The sequence below is a fragment of the Sturnus vulgaris genome, chromosome 8 (assembly GCF_052056855.1).
Source record: "Sturnus vulgaris isolate bStuVul1 chromosome 8, bStuVul1.hap1, whole genome shotgun sequence".
Taxonomy (NCBI): Eukaryota; Metazoa; Chordata; class Aves; order Passeriformes; family Sturnidae; genus Sturnus; species Sturnus vulgaris.
The window spans coordinates 7,287,485-7,311,691 of NC_142250.1; the positions used below are offsets into that span (position 1 = coordinate 7,287,485).

A 24,207-nucleotide genomic window follows, 5' to 3' on the forward strand; every position below is an offset into this window, starting at 1 on the left:
GGGGAGGAGAGGCCCGGTGCTAAAATCCCCGACGTCCCAGCACCGGCAGGGAGCCACGGCTGGGCAGAACCTGCCCTGCCGCCGGCCCAGAGCGGCTCCGGGCAGCCGGGCCTGCCCAGTGCCCTCGCAGGCTGGGGGAGAGACAGCCGGGCCCCGTCCTGGCAAGGCCGCCCCAGCCTTGCCTGCCAGGCAAAGGAAAAAGAAAACCACCAGCCCACGACTCAAATTGAATACAACAAACGACAAAAAACAGCCATACAACCAGAAAACTCATCCCCGCTTTCTGGCCGGGCCTTACAATCCCAGCCCAGCCCCAGTGCGGCCTTAAAAGACTCTTTATCGTAAATAGCTCCGGCAGCCCCACCTAAAAATAATCACAAAAACCTCTGCTTCCCAGGCAAATTATTAACTTATTCACTGCCCAAAAATAAGACTTTTTAAATACTTTGTTCTCTCTCCTGAGTAAAAAAAAAAAAATAAAATAAAAATGATAATATGGACAAAAGCAGCAAAAAAACACCAAACTCCAAACAAAGACAAGATTCAAATCCCAGTTGAGGGAAGGAGGAAAGTCATAGACTAAAATTTCTTTTTTTATGCTATAGAAAAGAGACTGTTGTTTCCCTATAACACATAAAAAATTATAGGGTGGATTAAATATTCTAACTGTAGATATAAGCAGAAGCCTTGGTGTTAAAATAAGCAAATGTTAAAATTGTTATAATCCTCTAAGTTTAAATAGTGAAAAAAACCCTCATGTTCCCCAGAGAAGAAAAACAAAACCCCTCTATTTTCAAAAATTAAGTCAGTTTTTCATTAAACTATTACAATCCTTAAAGTGTGCCTCATGAGTTGATATGGTCCTTAGTAACAGTTATGAAAAACTGTTAGTCAAGAAACAATTTTTTATGTAACAATCAGATTTCCATTCTCCCAGTTGGCTAATCACTATAACAGCAAGGCCACAAAAAAACCTGTTTCTTATGAAAAAAATCTACATAGACTGAAAAGTCTCCTCTCTCAAATAGATAAGGAAAAGACTATTTTAGAAATGGTAGACTAACTGAGTTGTTTTCTGTTATGTTGTGAATGTAAAAAAGAAAAAAATGTGGAAAGAAGAAGAATAGTCTAAAGTTTTATTCTAAGTTTTATTCTTATTTTTTTCTTATGGTTTCTAGTAATAAAGATTGTCATTGTACCATTTAATGCTAGGCCTGGTTTACCTACCTCCTAATCCTGTCTCACAACAAAAAAATTTCAAATTAACAAACAAATCCAGTACATTAAATTAGTGTTTCCACCCAATTCCATCTAAAACCAAAACACTCTCCCACTGGAACAAAGACCCAAAATGCCAGAGGAAAATCCTCCCATGACGTGCGCACAAGATGTGCAGGGTTCTCTCTCAGGAAAAACAGGAGCTGTCACGGAGCAGTTCGAGCAGCAGATGAAAGCTTGGTGGCTCGTCCGGCGCTGACTTTCTCCTAATGGCACAGCTCCATGGAACGGTCCCGGCAGGTGAAGCAGCTGGGCTGGAGCCCCTCGGTGTCTTTTCTCCCTGGCACGGCTCAGCTCACAGACTCTTGCGCTGGGAGCGGGGCCGCTCCACTTCTGCCAGCACCATGTCCCTGCTCTTGGACAAACAGTTTTCTGCCAGGAGAGCCCTGCATGCTGTTCCACACATCTTTCATGAAGGCCATCCAACCAACTCCAAACACTCTGCCTACAGCAGCTTTCCACACAGGGCTGCAGAAATCCAGGACAACGGCAAGTGAGTCTTGGAAGGTTTTTGTCCTGTTCCTGCCAGCAGAAATCTCCATGATCTGGAGCAATTTTATTCAGATGGAACATGAGAGATTATTCTCCTGATAAGTTTGGTGATGAGTAACAAGCATTGGGAGCATGAGGTACACAGCTGACATGCAAAAGCATGAGGATCTCCTCCAAAGTGATCAGTTAAATTGTCCATTTCATTACTCTTCTATTTATTCCATACTAATAAGGCAAGACAAGCTTTGCTTGAACATAAAACAGGCATGGTGTACACTACTGTCCCTTGAAGGTTCAGCAGGGCAATCTGCTTCATTGTGAACTGTCCCGGAAGCGGAGTGGAAGCAGAGCGGAGCGGCAGCAGGAGGAAAAGTGCCGGTGAGAGCGGGGTGCGAGCTGGTGCCGTGACCTTCCAGAGAAACTCCTGGAGAAAGACGTCGTGGTGCTTACAGGCAAGTTCCCGCTCTTGGGAGGTAAGTGATTTCAGCTCTCTTGTGTGAGCCCCGCTTCTGCCGACGGTGGAGAGAGGGACAGGAGCCACGTGTGGTGATCCAAGGCGGAGTTTATTCCTTCTCGAGGGGTCCAGGGATAAAATGGCTCGAAAGGGCAGAGGGAGAGGGGTTCATACAGGAGAGCCTGGGGTCGGGGTAGAACAACAAACTAATCATCTGAGGGCACAGGGGCAGGGGGGAAGGGGGAACGAACAATAGGCTACAAATATTTTAAATGAAACAGGCATGCTAGGGGAAATATTATAACCATTATGACGCGGGAGTTCAAAAGGGTATTCCTTCCATGGGAGAGAAGCAGGTTCTTTATCTGTGGGGCTTTCGGCTTCCACAACTCTCCTTTATTTATTTATTAAAAAGGCCTCTTGGAGAGAGACTTGGAGAGACTTGGGCTTCCAGTGAAGGTGAGTCCAGGAGAATGCTTTTCAACCAAGGTGCAACCTGGAAGAAACCAAATACAACTCCTAATGAAAACCCCATAGATCCTTGTCCCACTACTCCCTGCCAAGGAGCTGGCGCTGTAGAGCTGTGCTGAAGCCCCGAGCCAGTGCTTCTGTTGCAGCCCCAGGAGCAAGCAGCATTCCCGAGTGAATCCCGGCTGAGGGGCTCTGGCTGTAGTGCTGTGTTCTCTGCCCCGAGGGTGGAAGCAGGAACCTTGGGGGCAGCACTTAGGCCGAGGGCATCACACAAGGTTATCTGCACTTTCTTTTGGGAGCTTCCCCAGCCAGCCTCTAAAACAGGAAAACAAAAGCAATACTGGGTTGTCCTTGTTTCTTAGGGGAAGCATCACTGTAGTTTAGTTTTAAAGCAGAAGATGGTAGATTTGATTAGATATCAGAGAGTATTATTTTATACTGAAGAGGATGCAATGCTGGAAGGTTTTGCCCAGAGAATCTGTTGTTGCTCCATCCTTGAAGGTGTTCAAGGCCAGTTGACATGGGCATCTGAGGAACCTTGGTCTTTGGTCCTTGTGAAGCCCTAGGTACTGTGAGCGCTGCTACTTGCAGCTGAGAAGGACCGTGGAGCTAGCAGCGAATTCGGAGAGCGCTGAGCACGTAGACAAGAAGCGAGAAGTGCCCCTAAAATGCAATGCGGTGCTAATAGCAGCTTCCTCGTGGCGGGGGCAAGCTCCGGCCACAAGACATTCTCGTCCTGGCAACGGATCTCTGTGAAGGGCGTAGGCGAAAAGCTTTCGTTTTCCATTCGAACTGCGAGAGCGGCAGACTGTTGCACGGAGCTCTGAGAACAAAGGTGCACGCCCTAGGTGGGCTTGGGCAGAAGCAGCGTTCTCGAGCCCTTGGCTGCCGGCGCACTTCTGGTTGTGTGGCGCCCTTGCAGCGGCTTCTGGCCGCCGGCAAGTGAAAGCAGCTCCACGCTTGGGCGAGGGCGGTGAACGAAGCGGCACTAGTCCCGTGCTTGTGTGCACCACGTTACAGGCTACTAGGAGAGGAAGGTGGTTGACTCTCGCTTGCCTTCCCAAGTGCCCTTAGCAGTCGGAAGGAGCAAGTTGAAGCACTGCTGCTTGTGCTGCTCCTTGGTTCCCTTGCAGCGCGCTGTGAAAGCATTGGCGGTCGCTTCTAGGCACAGAGTTGCACACAGCACCACGGTAAGTGCCACGGAGAAGGGAAATCCAGAGTGCAGCGAGGAGCTGGACGTCCCTTACGTCCAAGAAATAGAAGGCGAAGTTAGGCACTGCCTCTTCAATCTGGCCGCCTCTGATCTGGTAGGATCTTTTGCAAGTCGGCAAAGGCAGCTGCGAGTATGTAGAATGGAGGGAAGCGAGACGCCGTGTGTTATGCGCACTTTCAAGGCTGCTGCCAGGGGGCTACTTTAAGAACGCCTTCTTCTTCCTCGCGTCCTTCTCGCTTCGCTCAAGCTGCATGGAGTACAAGACAGCGAAAATGTGAGGAAGGGCACTGCCCCAGCTCTTCCCCTGGCGTGCAATGGCTGTGTGCTGCTTTTCCAAGCAGCAAGAGCACTGAGAAGTTCAATTCAACGTAAGCCTCGTCCAGCTCCTCGCTGCACTCTGGATTTCCCTTCTCCGAGGCACTTACCGTGGTGCTGCGTGCAACTCGGCGCATAGAAGCGACCGCCAATGCTTGCACAGCGGGCTGCAAGGGAACCAAGGAGCAGCACAAGCAGCAGTGCTTCAGCTTGCTCCTTCCGACTGCTAAGGGCACTTGGGAAGGCAAGCGAGAGTCAACCACCTTCCTCTCCTAGTAGCCTGTAATGTGGTGCACACAAGCACGGGACTAGTGCCGCTTCGTTCACCGCCCTCGCCCAAGCGTGGAGCCGCTTTCACTTGCCGGCGGCCAGAATCTGCTGCAAGGGCGCCACACAACCACAAGTGCGCCGGCAGCCAAGAGCAAGAGAACGCTGCTTCTGCCCAAGCCCGCCTAGGGCGTGCACCTTTGTTCTCAGAGCTCCGTGCAACAGTCTGCCTCTCTCGCAGTTCGAATGGAAAACGAAAGCTTTTTGACTACGCCCTTCACAGAGATCCGTTGCCAGGACGAGAATGTCTTCTGGCCGGAGCTCGCCCCAGCCGCGAGGAAGCTGCTATTAGCACCGCATTGCAGGGACACGTCTCGCTTCTTGACTTCGTGCTTAGCGCTCTCCGAATTCGCCGCTAGCTCCACGGTCCTTCTCAGCTGCAAGTAGCAGCGCTCGCAGTACATAGAGCTTCGCAAAGACCGAAGACCCGGAGGGAAGTATCGCACACGAAAATGTGCCAGGACAGAGACGTGTTCTACATTGTCCCTTCTCGTCATGCAGTTTGTGCCTCTGCTGCTTCTGCTGTTAGGAATCGCTCCTTGAAAGGCGAGCGAGAGCGTCTTTCTGGGTGCATTGCACTGAGTCGAGTGCTCGCTCGGGACTTTGCACTCGGAGCCAAGGCAAGAGGGCGTGCTTGCCCGCAGAACTGAGAACACGCTGTTGGGCAGAGCTGAAACGGACCGCTGGAGTTCAGCTCTCTCCGGACGGCAGAAGGCGAAGAACGAAGCCGCTTGCGAGCGGCGCAGTGCAGCGAAGAGCTCTCCGAATTCGCCGCTAGCTCCACGGTCCTTCTCAGCTGCAAGTAGCAGCGCTCGCAGTACATAGAGCTTCGCAAGGACCGAAGACCCGGAGGGAAGTATCGCACACGCAAATGTGCCAGGACAGAGACGTGTTCTACATTGTCCCTTCTCGACATCCAGTTTGTGCCTCTGCTGCTTCTGCTGTTAGGAATCGCTCCTTGAAAGACGAGCGAGAGCGTCTTTCTGGGTGCATTGCACTGAGTCGAGTGCTCGCTCGGGACTTTGCACTCGGAGCCAAGGCAAGAGGGCGTGCTTGCCCGCAGAACTGAGAACACGCTGTTGGGCAGAGCTGAAACGGACCGCTGGAGTTCAGCTCTCTCCGGAAGGCACAAGGCGAAGAACGAAGCCGCTTGCGAGCGGCGCAGTGCAGGCAAGAGCACACGAGCAGCCAAAGACCTCCTTCACAATCGCTTTCACTTCTCAGTGCTCTTGCTGCTTGGAAAAGCAGCACACAGCCGTTGCACGCCAGGACCAAAGCTGGGGCAGTGCCCGTCCTCACTCCTTCGCTGTGCTGTACTCCATGCAGCTAGAGCGAAGCGAGAAGGACGCGAGGAAGAAAAAAGCGTTCTTAAAGTAGCCCCCTGGCAGCAGCCCTGAAAGGGCGCATAACACACGGCGTCTCGCTGCCCTCCGTTCTACATACTCGCGGCTCCCTTTGCCGACTTGCAAAAGTTGCTACCAGAGCAGAGGCGGCCAGATTGAAGAGGCAGTGCCTAGGTTCACCTTCTCCTTACTGCACGTAAGCCACGTCCAGCTCCTCGCTGCACTCTGGATTTCCCTTCTCCGAGGCACTTACCGTGGTGCTGTGTGCAACTCGGCGCCTAGAAGCGACCGCCAATGCTTGCACAGCGGGCTGCAAGGGAACCAAGGAGCAGCACAAGCAGCAGTGCTTCAGCTTGCTCCTTCCGACTGCTAAGGGCACTTGGGAAGGCAAGCGAGAGTCAACCACCTTCCTCTCCTAGTAGCCTGTAACGTGGTGCACACAAGCACGGGACTAGTGCCGCTTCGTTCACCGCCCTCGCCCAAGCGTGGAGCCGCTTTCACTTGCCGGCGGCCACAAGCCGCAGCAAGGGCGCCACACAACCACAAGTGCGCCGGCAGCCAAGAGCAAGAGAACGCTGCTTCTGCCCAAGCCCGCCTAGGGCGTGCACCTTTGTTCTCAGAGCTCCGTGCAACAGTCTGCCTCTCTCGCAGTTCGAATGGAAAACGAAAGCTTTTCGCCTACGCCCTTCACAGAGATCCGTTGCCAGGACGAGAATGTCTTGTGGCCGGAGCTCGCCCCCGCCGCGAGGAAGCTGCTATTAGCACCGCATTGCAGGGACACGTCTCGCTTCTTGACTTCGTGCTTAGCGCTCTCCGAATTCGCCGCTAGCTCCACGGTCCTTCTCAGCTGCAAGTAGCAGCGCTCGCAGTACATAGAGCTTCGCAAGGACCGAAGACCCGGAGGGAAGTATCGCACACGAAAATGTGCCAGGACAGAGACGTGTTCTACATTGTCCCTTCTCGACATCCAGTTTGTGCCTCTGCTGCTTCTGCTGGTAGGAATCGCTCCTTGAAAGACGAGCGAGAGCGTCTTTCTGGGTGCATTGCACTGAGTCGAGTGCTCGCTCGGGACTTTGCACTCGGAGCCAAGGCAAGAGGGCGTGCTTGCCCGCAGAACTGAGAACACGCTGTTGGGCAGAGCTGAAACGGACCGCTGGAGTTCAGCTCTCTCCGGACGGCAGAAGGCGAAGAACGAAGCCGCTTGCGAGCGGCGCAGTGCAGCGAAGAGCTCTCCGAATTCGCCGCTAGCTCCACGGTCCTTCTCAGCTGCAAGTAGCAACGCTCGCAGTACATAGAGCTTCGCAAAGACCGAAGACCCGGAGGGAAGTATCGCACACGAAAATGTGCCAGGACAGAGACGTGTTCTACATTGTCCCTTCTCGTCATGCAGTTTGTGCCTCTGCTGCTTCTGCTGTTAGGAATCGCTCCTTGAAAGACGAGCGAGAGCGTCTTTCTGGGTGCATTGCACTGAGTCGAGTGCTCACTCGGGACTTTGCACTCAGAGCCAAGGCAAGAGGGCGTGCTTGCCCGCAGAACTGAGAACACGCTGTTGGGCAGAGCTGAAACGGACCGCTGGAGTTCAGCTCTCTCCGGACGGCAGAAGGCGAAGAACGAAGCCGCTTGCGAGCGGCGCAGTGCAGCGAAGAGCTCTCCGAATTCGCCGCTAGCTCCACGGTCCTTCTCAGCTGCAAGTAGCAGCGCTCGCAGTACATAGAGCTTCGCAAGGCCCGAAGAGCCGGAGGGAAGTATCGCACACGAAAATGTGCCAGGACAGAGACGTGTTCTACATTGTCCCTTCTCGACATCCAGTTTGTGCCTCTGCTGCTTCTGCTGTTAGGAATCGCTCCTTGAAAGACGAGCGAGAGCGTCTTTCTGGGTGCATTGCACTGAGTCGAGTGCTCGCTCGGGACTTTGCACTCGGAGCCAAGGCAAGAGGGCGTGCTTGCCCGCAGAACTGAGAACACGCTGTTGGGCAGAGCTGAAACGGACCGCTGGAGTTCAGCTCTCTCCGGACGGCAGAAGGCGAAGAACGAAGCCGCTTGCGAGCGGCGCAGTGCAGCGAAGAGCTCTCCGAATTCGCCGCTAGCTCCACGGTCCTTCTCAGCTGCAAGTAGCAACGCTCGCAGTACATAGAGCTTCGCAAGGACCGAAGACCCGGAGGGAAGTATCGCACACGAAAATGTGCCAGGACAGAGACGTGTTCTACATTGTCCCTTCTCGACATCCAGTTTGTGCCTCTGCTGCTTCTGCTGTTAGGAATCGCTCCTTGAAAGACGAGCGAGAGCGGCTTTCTGGGTGCATTGCACTGAGTCGAGTGCTCACTCGGGACTTTGCACTCGGAGCCAAGGCAAGAGGGCGTGCTTGCCCGCAGAACTGAGAACACGCTGTTGGGCAGAGCTGAAACGGACCGCTGGAGTTAGCTCTCTCCGGACGGCAGAAGGCGAAGAACGAAGCCGCTTGCGAGCGGCGCAGTGCAGCGAAGAGCTCTCCGAATTCGCCGCTAGCTCCACGGTCCTTCTCAGCTGCAAGTAGCAGCGCTCGCAGTACATAGAGCTTCGCAAGGACCGAAGACCCGGAGGGAAGTATCGCACACGCAAATGTGCCAGGACAGAGACGTGTTCTACATTGTCCCTTCTCGACATCCAGTTTGTGCCTCTGCTGCTTCTGCTGTTAGGAATCGCTCCTTGAAAGACGAGCGAGAGCGTCTTTCTGGGTGCATTGCACTGAGTCGAGTGCTCGCTCGGGACTTTGCACTCGGAGCCAAGGCAAGAGGGCGTGCTTGCCCGCAGAACTGAGAACACGCTGTTGGGCAGAGCTGAAACGGACCGCTGGAGTTCAGCTCTCTCCGGACGGCAGAAGGCGAAGAACGAAGCCGCTTGCGAGCGGCGCAGTGCAGCGAAGAGCTCTCCGAATTCGCCACTAGCTCCACGGTCCTTCTCAGCTGCAAGTAGCAACGCTCGCAGTACATAGAGCTTCGCAAGGACCGAAGACCCTGAGGGAAGTATCGCACACGAAAATGTGCCAGGACAGAGACGTGTTCTACATTGTCCCTTCTCAACATCCAGTTTGTGCCTCTGCTGCTTCTGCTGTTAGGAATCGCTCCTTGAAAGACGAGCGAGAGCGTCTTTCTGGGTGCATTGCACTGAGTCGAGTGCTCGCTCGGGACTTTGCACTCGGAGCCAAGGCAAGAGGGCGTGCTTGCCCGCAGAACTGAGAACACGCTGTTGGGCAGAGCTGAAACGGACCGCTGGAGTTCAGCTCTCTCCGGACGGCAGAAGGCGAAGAACGAAGCCGCTTGCGAGCGGCGCAGTGCAGGCAAGAGCACACGAGCAGCCAAAGACCTCCTTCACAATCGCTTTCACTTCTCAGTGCTCTTGCTGCTTGGAAAAGCAGCACACAGCCGTTGCACGCCAGGGCAAAAGCTGGGGCAGTGCCCGTCCTCACTCCTTCGCTGTGCTGTACTCCATGCAGCTAGAGCGAAGGGAGAAGGACGCGAGGAAGAAAAAAGCGTACTTAAACTAGCCCCCTGGCAGCAGCCCTGAAAGGGCGCATAACACACGGCGTCTCGCTGCCCTCCGTTCTACATACTCGCGGCTCCCTTTGCCGACTTGCAAAAGTTGCTACCAGAGCAGAGGCGGCCAGATTGAAGAGGCAGTGCCTAGGTTCACCTTCTCCTTACTGCACGTAAGCCACGTCCAGCTCCTCGCTGCACTCTGGATTTCCCTTCTCCGCGGCACTTACCGTGGTGCTGTGTGCAACTCGGCGCCTAGAAGCGACCGCCAATGCTTGCACAGCGGGCTGCAAGGGAACCAAGGAGCAGCACAAGCAGCAGTGCTTCAGCTTGCTCCTTCCGACTGCTAAGGGCACTTGGGAAGGCAAGCGAGAGTCAACCACCTTCCTCTCCTAGTAGCCTGTAACGTGGTGCACACAAGCACGGGACTAGTGCCGCTTCGTTCACCGCCCTCGCCCAAGCGTGGAGCCGCTTTCACTTGCCGGCGGCCAGAATCTGCTGCAAGGGCGCCACACAACCACAAGTGCGCCGGCAGCCAAGAGCAAGAGAACGCTGCTTCTGCCCAAGCCCGCCTAGGGCGTGCACCTTTGTTCTCAGAGCTCCGTGCAACAGTCTGCCTCTCTCGCAGTTCGAATGGAAAACGAAAGCTTTTCGCCTACGCCCTTCACAGAGATCCGTTGCCAGGACGAGAATGTCTTGTGGCCGGAGCTCGCCCCCGCCGCGAGGAAGCTGCTATTAGCACCGCATTGCAGGGACACGTCTCGCTTCTTGACTTCGTGCTTAGCGCTCTCCGAATTCGCCGCTAGCTCCACGGTCCTTCTCAGCTGCAAGTAGCAGCGCTCGCAGTACATAGAGCTTCGCAAGGCCCGAAGACCCGGAGGGAAGTATCGCACACGAAAATGTGCCAGGACAGAGACGTGTTCTACATTGTCCCTTCTCGACATCCAGTTTGTGCCTCTGCTGCTTCTGCTGTTAGGAATCGCTCCTTGAAAGACGAGCGAGAGCGTCTTTCTGGGTGCATTGCACTGAGTCGAGTGCTCGCTCGGGACTTTGCACTCGGGGCCAAGGCAAGAGGGCGTGCTTGCCCGCAGAACTGAGAACACGCTGTTGGGCAGAGCTGAAACGGACCGCTGGAGTTCAGCTCTCTCCGGACGGCAGAAGGCGAAGAACGAAGCCGCTTGCGAGCGGCGCAGTGCAGCGAAGAGCTCTCCGAATTCGCCACTAGCTCCACGGTCCTTCTCAGCTGCAAGTAGCAACGCTCGCAGTACATAGAGCTTCGCAAGGACCGAAGACCCAGAGGGAAGTATCGCACACGAAAATGTGCCAGGACAGAGACGTGTTCTACATTGTCCCTTCTCGACATCCAGTTTGTGCCTCTGCTGCTTCTGCTGTTAGGAATCGCTCCTTGAAAGACGAGCGAGAGCGTCTTTCTGGGTGCATTGCACTGAGTCGAGTGCTCGCTCGGGACTTTGCACTCGGAGCCAAGGCAAGAGGGCGTGCTTGCCCGCAGAACTGAGAACACGCTGTTGGGCAGAGCTGAAACGGACCGCTGGAGTTCAGCTCTCTCCGGACGGCAGAAGGCGAAGAACGAAGCCGCTTGCGAGCGGCGCAGTGCAGGCAAGAGCACACGAGCAGCCAAAGACCTCCTTCACAATCGCTTTCACTTCTCAGTGCTCTTGCTGCTTGGAAAAGCAGCACACAGCCGTTGCACGCCAGGGCAAAAGCTGGGGCAGTGCCCGTCCTCACTCCTTCGCTGTGCTGTACTCCATGCAGCTAGAGCGAAGGGAGAAGGACGCGAGGAAGAAAAAAGCGTACTTAAACTAGCCCCCTGGCAGCAGCCCTGAAAGGGCGCATAACACACGGCGTCTCGCTGCCCTCCGTTCTACATACTCGCGGCTCCCTTTGCCGACTTGCAAAAGTTGCTACCAGAGCAGAGGCGGCCAGATTGAAGAGGCAGTGCCTAGGTTCACCTTCTCCTTACTGCACGTAAGCCACGTCCAGCTCCTCGCTGCACTCTGGATTTCCCTTCTCCGCGGCACTTACCGTGGTGCTGTGTGCAACTCGGCGCCTAGAAGCGACCGCCAATGCTTGCACAGCGGGCTGCAAGGGAACCAAGGAGCAGCACAAGCAGCAGTGCTTCAGCTTGCTCCTTCCGACTGCTAAGGGCACTTGGGAAGGCAAGCGAGAGTCAACCACCTTCCTCTCCTAGTAGCCTGTAACGTGGTGCACACAAGCACGGGACTAGTGCCGCTTCGTTCACCGCCCTCGCCCAAGCGTGGAGCCGCTTTCACTTGCCGGCGGCCACAAGCCGCAGCAAGGGCGCCACACAACCACAAGTGCGCCGGCAGCCAAGAGCAAGAGAACGCTGCTTCTGCCCAAGCCCGCCTAGGGCGTGCACCTTTGTTCTCAGAGCTCCGTGCAACAGTCTGCCTCTCCCGCAGTTCGAATGGAAAACGAAAGCTTTTCGCCTACGCCCTTCACAGAGATCCGTTGCCAGGACGAGAATGTCTTGTGGCCGGAGCTCGCCCCCGCCGCGAGGAAGCTGCTATTAGCACCGCATTGCAGGGACACGTCTCGCTTCTTGACTTCGTGCTTAGCGCTCTCCGAATTCGCCGCTAGCTCCACGGTCCTTCTCAGCTGCAAGTAGCAGCGCTCGCAGTACATAGAGCTTCGCAAGGACCGAAGACCCGGAGGGAAGTATCGCACACGAAAATGTGCCAGGACAGAGACGTGTTCTACATTGTCCCTTCTCGACATCCAGTTTGTGCCTCTGCTGCTTCTGCTGTTAGGAATCGCTCCTTGAAAGACGAGCGAGAGCGTCTTTCTGGGTGCATTGCACTGAGTCGAGTGCTCGCTCGGGACTTTGCACTCGGGGCCAAGGCAAGAGGGCGTGCTTGCCCGCAGAACTGAGAACACGCTGTTGGGCAGAGCTGAAACGGACCGCTGGAGTTCAGCTCTCTCCGGACGGCAGAAGGCGAAGAACGAAGCCGCTTGCGAGCGGCGCAGTGCAGCGAAGAGCTCTCCGAATTCGCCACTAGCTCCACGGTCCTTCTCAGCTGCAAGTAGCAACGCTCGCAGTACATAGAGCTTCGCAAGGACCGAAGACCCAGAGGGAAGTATCGCACACGAAAATGTGCCAGGACAGAGACGTGTTCTACATTGTCCCTTCTCGACATCCAGTTTGTGCCTCTGCTGCTTCTGCTGTTAGGAATCGCTCCTTGAAAGACGAGCGAGAGCGTCTTTCTGGGTGCATTGCACTGAGTCGAGTGCTCGCTCGGGACTTTGCACTCGGAGCCAAGGCAAGAGGGCGTGCTTGCCCGCAGAACTGAGAACACGCTGTTGGGCAGAGCTGAAACGGACCGCTGGAGTTCAGCTCTCTCCGGACGGCAGAAGGCGAAGAACGAAGCCGCTTGCGAGCGGCGCAGTGCAGCGAAGAGCTCTCCGAATTCGCCGCTAGCTCCACGGTCCTTCTCAGCTGCAAGTAGCAGCGCTCGCAGTACATAGAGCTTCGCAAGGACCGAAGACCCGGAGGGAAGTATCGCACACGAAAATGTGCCAGGACAGAGACGTGTTCTACATTGTCCCTTCTCGACATCCAGTTTGTGCCTATGATGCTTTTGCTGTTAGGAATCGCTCCTTGAAAGACGAGCGAGAGCGTCTTTCTGGGTGCATTGCACTGAGTCGAGTGCTCGCTCGGGACTTTGCACTCGGAGCCAAGGCAAGAGGGCGTGCTTGCCCGCAGAACTGAGAACACGCTGCTGGGCAGAGCTGCAACTGACCGCTGGAGTTCAGCTCTCTCCGGACGGCAGAAGGCGAAGAACGAAGCCGCTTGCGAGCGGCGCAGTGCAGCGAAGAGCTCTCCGAATTCGCCGCTAGCTCCACGGTCCTTCTCAGCTGCAAGTAGCAGCGCTCGCAGTACATAGAGCTTCGCAAGGACCGAAGACCCGGAGGGAAGTATCGCACACGAAAATGTGCCAGGACAGAGACGTGTTCTACATTGTCCCTTCTCGACATCCAGTTTGTGCCTCTGCTGCTTCTGCTGTTAGGAATCGCTCCTTGAAAGGCGAGCGAGAGCGTCTTTCTGGGTGCATTGCACTGAGTCGAGTGCTCGCTCGGGACTTTGCACTCGGAGCCAAGGCAAGAGGGCGTGCTTGCCCGCAGAACTGAGAACACGCTGTTGGGCAGAGCTGAAACGGACCGCTGGAGTTCAGCTCTCTCCGGAAGGCAGAAGGCGAAGAACGAAGCCGCTTGCGAGCGGCGCAGTGCAGGCAAGAGCACACGAGCAGCCAAAGAGCTCCTTCACAATCGCTTTCACTTCTCAGTGCTCTTGCTGCTTGGAAAAGCAGCACACAGCCGTTGCACGCCAGGGCAAAAGCTGGGGCAGTGCCCGTCCTCACTCCTTCGCTGTGCTGTACTCCATGCAGCTAGAGCGAAGCGAGAAGGACGCGAGGAAGAAAAAAGCGTTCTTAAAGTAGCCCCCTGGCAGCAGCCCTGAAAGGGCGCATAACACACGGCGTCTCGCTGCCCTCCGTTCTACATACTCGCGGCTCCCTTTGCCGACTTGCAAAAGTTGCTACCAGAGCAGAGGCGGCCAGATTGAAGAGGCAGTGCCTAGGTTCACCTTCTCCTTACTGCACGTAAGCCACGTCCAGCTCCTCGCTGCACTCTGGATTTCCCTTCTCCGAGGCACTTACCGTGGTGCTGTGTGCAACTCGGCGCCTAGAAGCGACCGCCAATGCTTGCACAGCGGGCTGCAAGGGAACCAAGGAGCAGCACAAGCAGCAGTGCTTCAGCTTGCTCCTTCCGACTGCTAAGGGCACTTGGGAAGGCAAGCGAGAGTCAACCACCTTCCTCTCCTAGTAGCCTGTAACGTGGTGCACACAAGCACGGGACTAGTGCCGCTTCGTTCACCGCCCTCGCCCAAGCGTGGAGCCGCTTTCACTTGCCGGCGGCCAGAATCTGCTGCAAGGGCGCCACACAACCACAAGTGCACCGGCAGCCAAGAGCAAGAGAACGCTGCTTCTGCCCAAGCCCGCCTAGGGCGTGCACCTTTGTTCTCAGAGCTCCGTGCAACAGTCTGCCTCTCTCGCAGTTCGAATGGAAAACGAAAGCTTTTCGCCTACGCCCTTCACAGAGATCCGTTGCCAGGACGAGAATGTCTTGTGGCCGGAGCTCGCCCCCGCCGCGAGGAAGCTGCTATTAGCACCGCATTGCAGGGACACGTCTCGCTTCTTGACTTCGTGCTTAGCGCTCTCCGAATTCGCCGCTAGCTCCACGGTCCTTCTCAGCTGCAAGTAGCAGCGCTCGCAGTACATAGAGCTTCGCAAGGACCGAAGACCCGGAGGGAAGTATCGCACACGAAAATGTGCCAGGACAGAGACGTGTTCTACATTGTCCCTTCTCGACATCCAGTTTCTGCCTCTGCTGCTTCTGCTGTTAGGAATCGCTCCTTGAAAGACGAGCGAGAGCGTCTTTCTGGGTGCATTGCACTGAGTCGAGTGCTCGCTCGGGACTTTGCACTCGGAGCCAAGGCAAGAGGGCGTGCTTGCCCGCAGAACTGAGAACACGCTGTTGGGCAGAGCTGAAACGGATCGCTGGAGTTCAGCTCTCTCCGGACGGCAGAAGGCGAAGAACGAAGCCGCTTGCGAGCGGCGCAGTGCAGCGAAGAGCTCTCCGAATTCGCCGCTAGCTCCACGGTCCTTCTCAGCTGCAAGTAGCAGCGCTCGCAGTACATAGAGCTTCGCAAGGCCCGTAGACCCGGAGGGAAGTATCGCATACGAAAATGTGCCAGGACAGAGACGTGTTCTACATTGTCCCTTCTCGACATCCAGTTTGTGCCTCTGCTGCTTCTGCTGTTAGGAATCGCTCCTTGAAAGACGAGCGAGAGCGTCTTTCTGGGTGCATTGCACTGAGTCGAGTGCTCGCTCGGGACTTTGCACTCGGAGCCAAGGCAAGAGGGCGTGCTTGCCCGCAGAACTGAGAACACGCTGTTGGGCAGAGCTGAAACGGACCGCTGGAGTTCAGCTCTCTCCGGAAGGCAGAAGGCGAAGAACGAAGCCGCTTGCGAGCGGCGCAGTGCAGGCAAGAGCACACGAGCAGCCAAAGAGCTCCTTCACAATCGCTTTCACTTCTCAGTGCTCTTGCTGCTTGGAAAAGCAGCACACAGCCGTTGCACGCCAGGGCAAAAGCTGGGGCAGTGCCCGTCCTCACTCCTTCGCTGTGCTGTACTCCATGCAGCTAGAGCGAAGCGAGAAGGACGCGAGGAAGAAAAAAGCGTTCTTAAAGTAGCCCCCAGGCAGCAGCCCTGAAAGGGCGCATAACACACGGCGTCTCGCTGCCCTCCGTTCTACATACTCGCGGCTCCCTTTGCCGACTTGCAAAAGTTGCTACCAGAGCAGAGGCGGCCAGATTGAAGAGGCAGTGCCTAGGTTCACCTTCTCCTTACTGCACGTAAGCCACGTCCAGCTCCTCGCTGCACTCTGGATTTCCCTTCTCCGAGGCACTTACCGTGGTGCTGTGTGCAACTCGGCGCCTAGAAGCGACCGCCAATGCTTGCACAGCGGGCTGCAAGGGAACCAAGGAGCAGCACAAGCAGCAGTGCTTCAGCTTGCTCCTTCCGACTGCTAAGGGCACTTGGGAAGGCAAGCGAGAGTCAACCACCTTCCTCTCCTAGTAGCCTGTAACGTGGTGCACACAAGCACGGGACTAGTGCCGCTTCGTTCACCGCCCTCGCCCAAGCGTGGAGCCGCTTTCACTTGCCGGCGGCCAGAATCTGCTGCAAGGGCGCCACACAACCACAAGTGCGCCGGCAGCCAAGAGCAAGAGAACGCTGCTTCTGCCCAAGCCCGCCTAGGGCGTGCACCTTTGTTCTCAGAGCTCCGTGCAACAGTCTGCCTCTCTCGCAGTTCGAATGGAAAACGAAAGCTTTTCGCCTACGCCCTTCACAGAGATCCGTTGCCAGGACGAGAATGTCTTGTGGCCGGAGCTCGCCCCCGCCGCGAGGAAGCTGCTATTAGCACCGCATTGCAGGGACACGTCTCGCTTCTTGACTTCGTGCTTAGCGCTCTCCGAATTCGCCGCTAGCTCCACGGTCCTTCTCAGCTGCAAGTAGCAACGCTCGCAGTACATAGAGCTTTGCAAGGACCGAAGACCCGGAGGGAAGTATCGCACACGAAAATGTGCCAGGACAGAGACGTGTTCTACATTGTCCCTTCTCGACATCCAGTTTGTGCCTCTGCTGCTTCTGCTGTTAGGAATCGCTCCTTGAAAGACGAGCGAGAGCGTCTTTCTGGGTGCATTGCACTGAGTCGAGTGCTCGCTCGGGACTTTGCACTCGGAGCCAAGGCAAGAGGGCGTGCTTGCCCGCAGAACTGAGAACACGCTGTTGGGCAGAGCTGAAACGGACCGCTGGAGTTCAGCTCTCTCCGGACGGCAGAAGGCGAAGAACGAAGCCGCTTGCGAGCCGCGCAGTGCAGCGAAGAGCTCTCCGAATTCGCCGCTAGCTCCACGGTCCTTCTCAGCTGCAAGTAGCAGCGCTCGCAGTACATAGAGCTTCGCAAGGCCCGAAGACCCGGAGGGAAGTATCGCACACGAAAATGTGCCAGGACAGAGACGTGTTCTACATTGTCCCTTCTCGACATCCAGTTTGTGCCTCTGCTGCTTCTGCTGTTAGGAATCGCTCCTTGAAAGACGAGCGAGAGCGTCTTTCTGGGTGCATTGCACTGAGTCGAGTGCTCGCTCGGGACTTTGCACTCGGAGCCAAGGCAAGAGGGCGTGCTTGCCCGCAGAACTGAGAACACGCTGTTGGGCAGAGCTGAAACGGACCGCTGGAGTTCAGCTCTCTCCGGAAGGCAGAAGGCGAAGAACGAAGCCGCTTGCGAGCGGCGCAGTGCAGGCAAGAGCACACGAGCAGCCAAAGACCTCCTTCACAATCGCTTTCACTTCTCAGTGCTCTTGCTGCTTGGAAAAGCAGCACACAGCCGTTGCACGCCAGGGCAAAAGCTGGGGCAGTGCCCGTCCTCACTCCTTCGCTGTGCTGTACTCCATGCAGCTAGAGCGAAGCGAGAAGGACGCGAGGAAGAAAAAAGCGTTCTTAAAGTAGCCCCCTGGCAGCAGCCCTGAAAGGGCGCATAACACACGGCGTCTCGCTGCCCTCCGTTCTACATACTCGCGGCTCCCTTTGCCGACTTGCAAAAGTTGCTACCAGAGCAGAGGCGGCCAGATTGAAGAGGCAGTGCCTAGGTTCACCTTCTCCTTACTGCACGTAAGCCACGTCCAGCTCCTCGCTGCACTCTGGATTTCCCTTCTCCGAGGCACTTACCGTGGTGCTGTGTGCAACTCGGCGCCTAGAAGCGACCGCCAATGCTTGCACAGCGGGCTGCAAGGGAACCAAGGAGCAGCACAAGCAGCAGTGCTTCAGCTTGCTCCTTCCGACTGCTAAGGGCACTTGGGAAGGCAAGCGAGAGTCAACCACCTTCCTCTCCTAGTAGCCTGTAACGTGGTGCACACAAGCACGGGACTAGTGCCGCTTCGTTCACCGCCCTCGCCCAAGCGTGGAGCCGCTTTCACTTGCCGGCGGCCAGAATCTGCTGCAAGGGCGCCACACAACCACAAGTGCGCCGGCAGCCAAGAGCAAGAGAACGCTGCTTCTGCCCAAGCCCGCCTAGGGCGTGCACCTTTGTTCTCAGAGCTCCGTGCAACAGTCTGCCTCTCTCGCAGTTCGAATGGAAAACGAAAGCTTTTCGCCTACGCCCTTCACAGAGATCCGTTGCCAGGACGAGAATGTCTTGTGGCCGGAGCTCGCCCCCGCCGCGAGGAAGCTGCTATTAGCACCGCATTGCAGGGACACGTCTCGCTTCTTGACTTCGTGCTTAGCGCTCTCCGAATTCGCCGCTAGCTCCACGGTCCTTCTCAGCTGCAAGTAGCAGCGCTCGCAGTACATAGAGCTTCGCAAGGACCGAAGACCCGGAGGGAAGTATCGCACACGAAAATGTGCCAGGACAGAGACGTGTTCTACATTGTCCCTTCTCGACATCCAGTTTGTGCCTCTGCTGCTTCTGCTGTTAGGAATCGCTCCTTGAAAGACGAGCGAGAGCGTCTTTCTGGGTGCATTGCACTGAGTCGAGTGCTCGCTCGGGACTTTGCACTCGGAGCCAAGGCAAGAGGGCGTGCTTGCCCGCAGAACTGAGAACACGCTGTTGGGCAGAGCTGAAACGGATCGCTGGAGTTCAGCTCTCTCCGGACGGCAGAAGGCGAAGAACGAAGCCGCTTGCGAGCGGCGCAGTGCAGCGAAGAGCTCTCCGAATTCGCCGCTAGCTCCACGGTCCTTCTCAGCTGCAAGTAGCAGCGCTCGCAGTACATAGAGCTTCGCAAGGCCCGTAGACCCGGAGGGAAGTATCGCATACGAAAATGTGCCAGGACAGAGACGTGTTCTACATTGTCCCTTCTCGACATCCAGTTTGTGCCTCTGCTGCTTCTGCTGTTAGGAATCGCTCCTTGAAAGACGAGCGAGAGCGTCTTTCTGGGTGCATTGCACTGAGTCGAGTGCTCGCTCGGGACTTTGCACTCGGAGCCAAGGCAAGAGGGCGTGCTTGCCCGCAGAACTGAGAACACGCTGTTGGGCAGAGCTGAAACGGACCGCTGGAGTTCAGCTCTCTCCGGAAGGCAGAAGGCGAAGAACGAAGCCGCTTGCGAGCGGCGCAGTGCAGGCAAGAGCACACGAGCAGCCAAAGACCTCCTTCACAATCGCTTTCACTTCTCAGTGCTCTTGCTGCTTGGAAAAGCAGCACACAGCCGTTGCACGCCAGGGCAAAAGCTGGGGCAGTGCCCGTCCTCACTCCTTCGCTGTGCTGTACTCCATGCAGCTAGAGCGAAGCGAGAAGGACGCGAGGAAGAAAAAAAGGTTCTTAAAGTGGCCTCCAGGCAGCAGCCCTGAAAAAGGGCGCATAACACACGGCGTCTCACTGCCCTCCGTTCTACATACTCGCGGCTCCCTTTGCCGACTTGCAAAAGTTGCTACCAGAGCAGAGGCGGCCAGATTGAAGAGGCAGTGCCTAGGTTCACCTTCTCCTTACTGCACGTAAGCCACGTCCAGCTCCTCGCTGCACTCTGGATTTCCCTTCTCCGAGGCACTTACCGTGGTGCTGTGTGCAACTCGGCGCCTAGAAGCGACCGCCAATGCTTGCACAGCGGGCTGCAAGGGAACCAAGGAGCAGCACAAGCAGCAGTGCTTCAGCTTGCTCCTTCCGACTGCTAAGGGCACTTGGGAAGGCAAGCGAGAGTCAACCACCTTCCTCTCCTAGTAGCCTGTAACGTGGTGCACACAAGCACGGGACTAGTGCCGCTTCGTTCACCGCCCTCGCCCAAGCGTGGAGCCGCTTTCACTTGCCGGCGGCCACAAGCCGCAGCAAGGGCGCCACACAACCACAAGTGCGCCGGCAGCCAAGAGCAAGAGAACGCTGCTTCTGCCCAAGCCCGCCTAGGGCGTGCACCTTTGTTCTCAGAGCTCCGTGCAACAGTCTGCCTCTCTCGCAGTTCGAATGGAAAACGAAAGCTTTTCGCCTACGCCCTTCACAGAGATCCGTTGCCAGGACGAGAATGTCTTGTGGCCGGAGCTCGCCCCCGCCGCGAGGAAGCTGCTATTAGCACCGCATTGCAGGGACACGTCTCGCTTCTTGACTTCGTGCTTAGCGCTCTCCGAATTCGCCGCTAGCTCCACGGTCCTTCTCAGCTGCAAGTAGCAGCGCTCGCAGTACATAGAGCTTCGCAAGGACCGAAGACCCGGAGGGAAGTATCGCACACGAAAATGTGCCAGGACAGAGACGTGTTCTACATTGTCCCTTCTCGACATCCAGTTTGTGCCTCTGCTGCTTCTGCTGTTAGGAATCGCTCCTTGAAAGACGAGCGAGAGCGTCTTTCTGGGTGCATTGCACTGAGTCGAGTGCTCGCTCGGGACTTTGCACTCGGAGCCAAGGCAAGAGGGCGTGCTTGCCCGCAGAACTGAGAACACGCTGTTGGGCAGAGCTGAAACGGATCGCTGGAGTTCAGCTCTCTCCGGACGGCAGAAGGCGAAGAACGAAGCCGCTTGCGAGCGGCGCAGTGCAGCGAAGAGCTCTCCGAATTCGCCGCTAGCTCCACGGTCCTTCTCAGCTGCAAGTAGCAGCGCTCGCAGTACATAGAGCTTCGCAAGGCCCGTAGACCCGGAGGGAAGTATCGCATACGAAAATGTGCCAGGACAGAGACGTGTTCTACATTGTCCCTTCTCGACATCCAGTTTGTGCCTCTGCTGCTTCTGCTGTTAGGAATCGCTCCTTGAAAGACGAGCGAGAGCGTCTTTCTGGGTGCATTGCACTGAGTCGAGTGCTCGCTCGGGACTTTGCACTCGGAGCCAAGGCAAGAGGGCGTGCTTGCCCGCAGAACTGAGAACACGCTGTTGGGCAGAGCTGAAACGGACCGCTGGAGTTCAGCTCTCTCCGGAAGGCAGAAGGCGAAGAACGAAGCCGCTTGCGAGCGGCGCAGTGCAGGCAAGAGCACACGAGCAGCCAAAGACCTCCTTCACAATCGCTTTCACTTCTCAGTGCTCTTGCTGCTTGGAAAAGCAGCACACAGCCGTTGCACGCCAGGGCAAAAGCTGGGGCAGTGCCCGTCCTCACTCCTTCGCTGTGCTGTACTCCATGCAGCTAGAGCGAAGCGAGAAGGACGCGAGGAAGAAAAAAAGGTTCTTAAAGTGGCCTCCAGGCAGCAGCCCTGAAAAAGGGCGCATAACACACGGCGTCTCTCTGCCCTCCGTTCTACATACTCGCGGCTCCCTTTGCCGACTTGCAAAAGTTGCTACCAGAGCAGAGGCGGCCAGATTGAAGAGGCAGTGCCTAGGTTCACCTTCTCCTTACTGCACGTAAGCCACGTCCAGCTCCTCGCTGCACTCTGGATTTCCCTTCTCCGAGGCACTTACCGTGGTGCTGTGTGCAACTCGGCGCCTAGAAGCGACCGCCAATGCTTGCACAGCGGGCTGCAAGGGAACCAAGGAGCAGCACAAGCAGCAGTGCTTCAGCTTGCTCCTTCCGACTGCTAAGGGCACTTGGGAAGGCAAGCGAGAGTCAACCACCTTCCTCTCCTAGTAGCCTGTAACGTGGTGCACACAAGCACGGGACTAGTGCCGCTTCGTTCACCGCCCTCGCCCAAGCGTGGAGCCGCTTTCACTTGCCGGCGGCCAGAATCTGCTGCAAGGGCGCCACACAACCACAAGTGCGCCGGCAGCCAAGAGCAAGAGAACGCTGCTTCTGCCCAAGCCCGCCTAGGGCGTGCACCTTTGTTCTCAGAGCTCCGTGCAACAGTCTGCCTCTCTCGCAGTTCGAATGGAAAACGAAAGCTTTTCGCCTACGCCCTTCACAGAGATCCGTTGCCAGGACGAGAATGTCTTGTGGCCGGAGCTCGCCCCCGCCGCGAGGAAGCTGCTATTAGCACCGCATTGCAGGGACACGTCTCGCTTCTTGACTTCGTGCTTAGCGCTCTCCGAATTCGCCGCTAGCTCCACGGTCTTTCTCAGCTGCAAGTAGCAACGCTCGCAGTACATAGAGCTTCGCAAGGACCGAAGACCCGGAGGGAAGTATCGCACACGAAAATGTGCCAGGACAGAGACGTGTTCTACATTGTCCCTTCTCGACATCCAGTTTGTGCCTCTGCTGCTTCTGCTGTTAGGAATCGCTCCTTGAAAGACGAGCGAGAGCGTCTTTCTGGGTGCATTGCACTGAGTCGAGTGCTCGCTCGGGACTTTGCACTCGGAGCCAAGGCAAGAGGGCGTGCTTGCCCGCAGAACTGAGAACACGCTGTTGGGCAGAGCTGAAACGGACCGCTGGAGTTCAGCTCTCTCCGGACGGCAGAAGGCGAAGAACGAAGCCGCTTGCGAGCGGCGCAGTGCAGCGAAGAGCTCTCCGAAATCGCCGCTAGCTCCACGGTCTTTCTCAGCTGCAAGTAGCAGCGCTCACAGTACATAGAGCTTCGCAAGGACCGAAGACCCGGAGGGAAGTATCGCACACGAAAATGTGCCAGGACAGAGACGTTCTACACTGAGTAGAGACACAGACAGACAGAGAGTTCTACACTGCCCCTTCTCGTCGGCCATCTTGTGCTCTGCTGCCTCTGCTGTGACGAATACGTCCTTGAAAGTCGAGCGACAGCGGCTCTCCAGGCACTGAAGAGAGTTCCCTAGGGACTTTTCGATGTAAAACTTTTTCCACCTCCAAAAATACATGGGTAAGTCCTAAAAGTTTTGGTTTTCTTAAGAATAGTTTCGCCCAAGTTTTGCTGTTCTAAACACCCATGGTTTCAGTCTTCACTTAACTGCTTGTTTCTGTCTTTTTGGCTAGTGGCAATCTAATTCTAAGGTAACTAGATGTGTTGGAAATCCATAAATTACATCTCAAGTTAGGTGGGATAATTGGCTCGGAAGAAAATGGAATTGAGAATTTGGAAAGAATCCAGAGTGAGCTGATGTCACAATCCGAGATTCCCTTGGGTTCCAAATCCTTTCATTTGTGTTTTTGTGGGCTTTTTTGAAGGCGGTGTACAGTTGAAGCCATGATTTAGCTGCGGTGAGACCTGCTCTGCTGTAAAAGCATTATTTTCTCAGTGAGCATGGACAACAGTTAGAGTGTCGTCTTTTAAGATTCCCTGCACTCCACTTATGGTGGCAAAAGCAGTGCCTTGACTGTAATCATAAAAGTGATTACAGCTTCATTGCTTTGACATCATGTAGGATGCTTCTGATACCGAAATAATGAGAAAAAGGACTAATGTAGATATAGTAGTAGTCATGCTAAGGCTTAGAAAACTGCAGTTCTCAGACAGGCCCTGGGAACCAGCCCTGGGAATGAGCTGGGGACTGTGGAAACAATAATTAAAGATAATTAAAGAATTTAGTGGAGCATATAAGAACATCTAGAAACTTCCAGGATAAGGCTAAAGTATAATAATAAATAAAGGGTTCTGGTGATGGGAAAACATGCAAGGGGGAATTAAAGGGGGGTAGCCTATAGTTTTGAATAGACAAGCATGCAAAATTTATAACTTTTAGGAATGATATCTACAAGATTTATGCATCTGTATTGTCTTGAAGAATGTGTACCTCTGCACGTGGACTACTTTGTAAAAAGGTATAAAAAACTTGACGAGAAAGGGAACTGTGGGACCCTGACTTTGGACGCTAGTCCGCAGGTTCCCCGGGCCCTGAATAAAGCACCGCATAAACTGACACTCTGTTAGTTTGTGTTCTGTTTGGGGCATCGGGCAGCACTTCCTCCATCTGCTGTGGTCAGCATTAAGTAACAGATTTCTCAGTTTCTAGGAAGAGTCTAGCAAACAATCACCTTGCTCCTTCTCTTGCATTTATTCATCACTGCTATGCTGCTATACAGACAGGTAGTCTGTTTATGATTCAACAATTCAATGGGACATCAAGTAAATAACAAAGCAAAACTAACTACCGAAAGCACTATAAGGGCCAGAGATTAGCTTGGATCAAAACAGGTATTCTCCTAGCATTGTTTACAAACGAGTCAGCATGTGAAACAGAAGGCACAATGTAGTTTGTGCCTTGTTTTGGGCATGCCCGGAAGAAGGAAATTCTGATTTCACATACGGGAAAAGAAATGTTGACATTTGAATGAGATTGTTCATACCCCAGTAAAGGTTGCTTTGAAAGGTTGTGGAAGTCCTGTTAGGAAACATGGCTTTACAAGTCCTTTCCACCAGGAGACAACAGCTGCAGAACATCTGGGTGTGCCAGTGTTGAGAGCACCAGCAAAGA

The 24,207-nt window shown here is 55.3% G+C and overlaps 1 protein-coding gene across 1 annotated transcript in view; it reads left to right on the plus strand.

Moving 5' to 3' along the window:
- Positions 1 to 1,622: 1,622 nt before the first annotated feature.
- Positions 1,623 to 24,207, plus strand: part of LOC148222967 (TOG array regulator of axonemal microtubules protein 2-like) — a 38,845-nt gene continuing 16,260 nt past the window's right edge. The window contains exons 1-2 of the mRNA XM_088168640.1: positions 1,623 to 1,771; positions 2,063 to 2,243. Coding sequence (XP_088024766.1) covers positions 1,623 to 1,771; positions 2,063 to 2,243 — 330 coding nt within the window. The remainder of the gene's footprint in view (positions 1,772 to 2,062; positions 2,244 to 24,207) is intronic.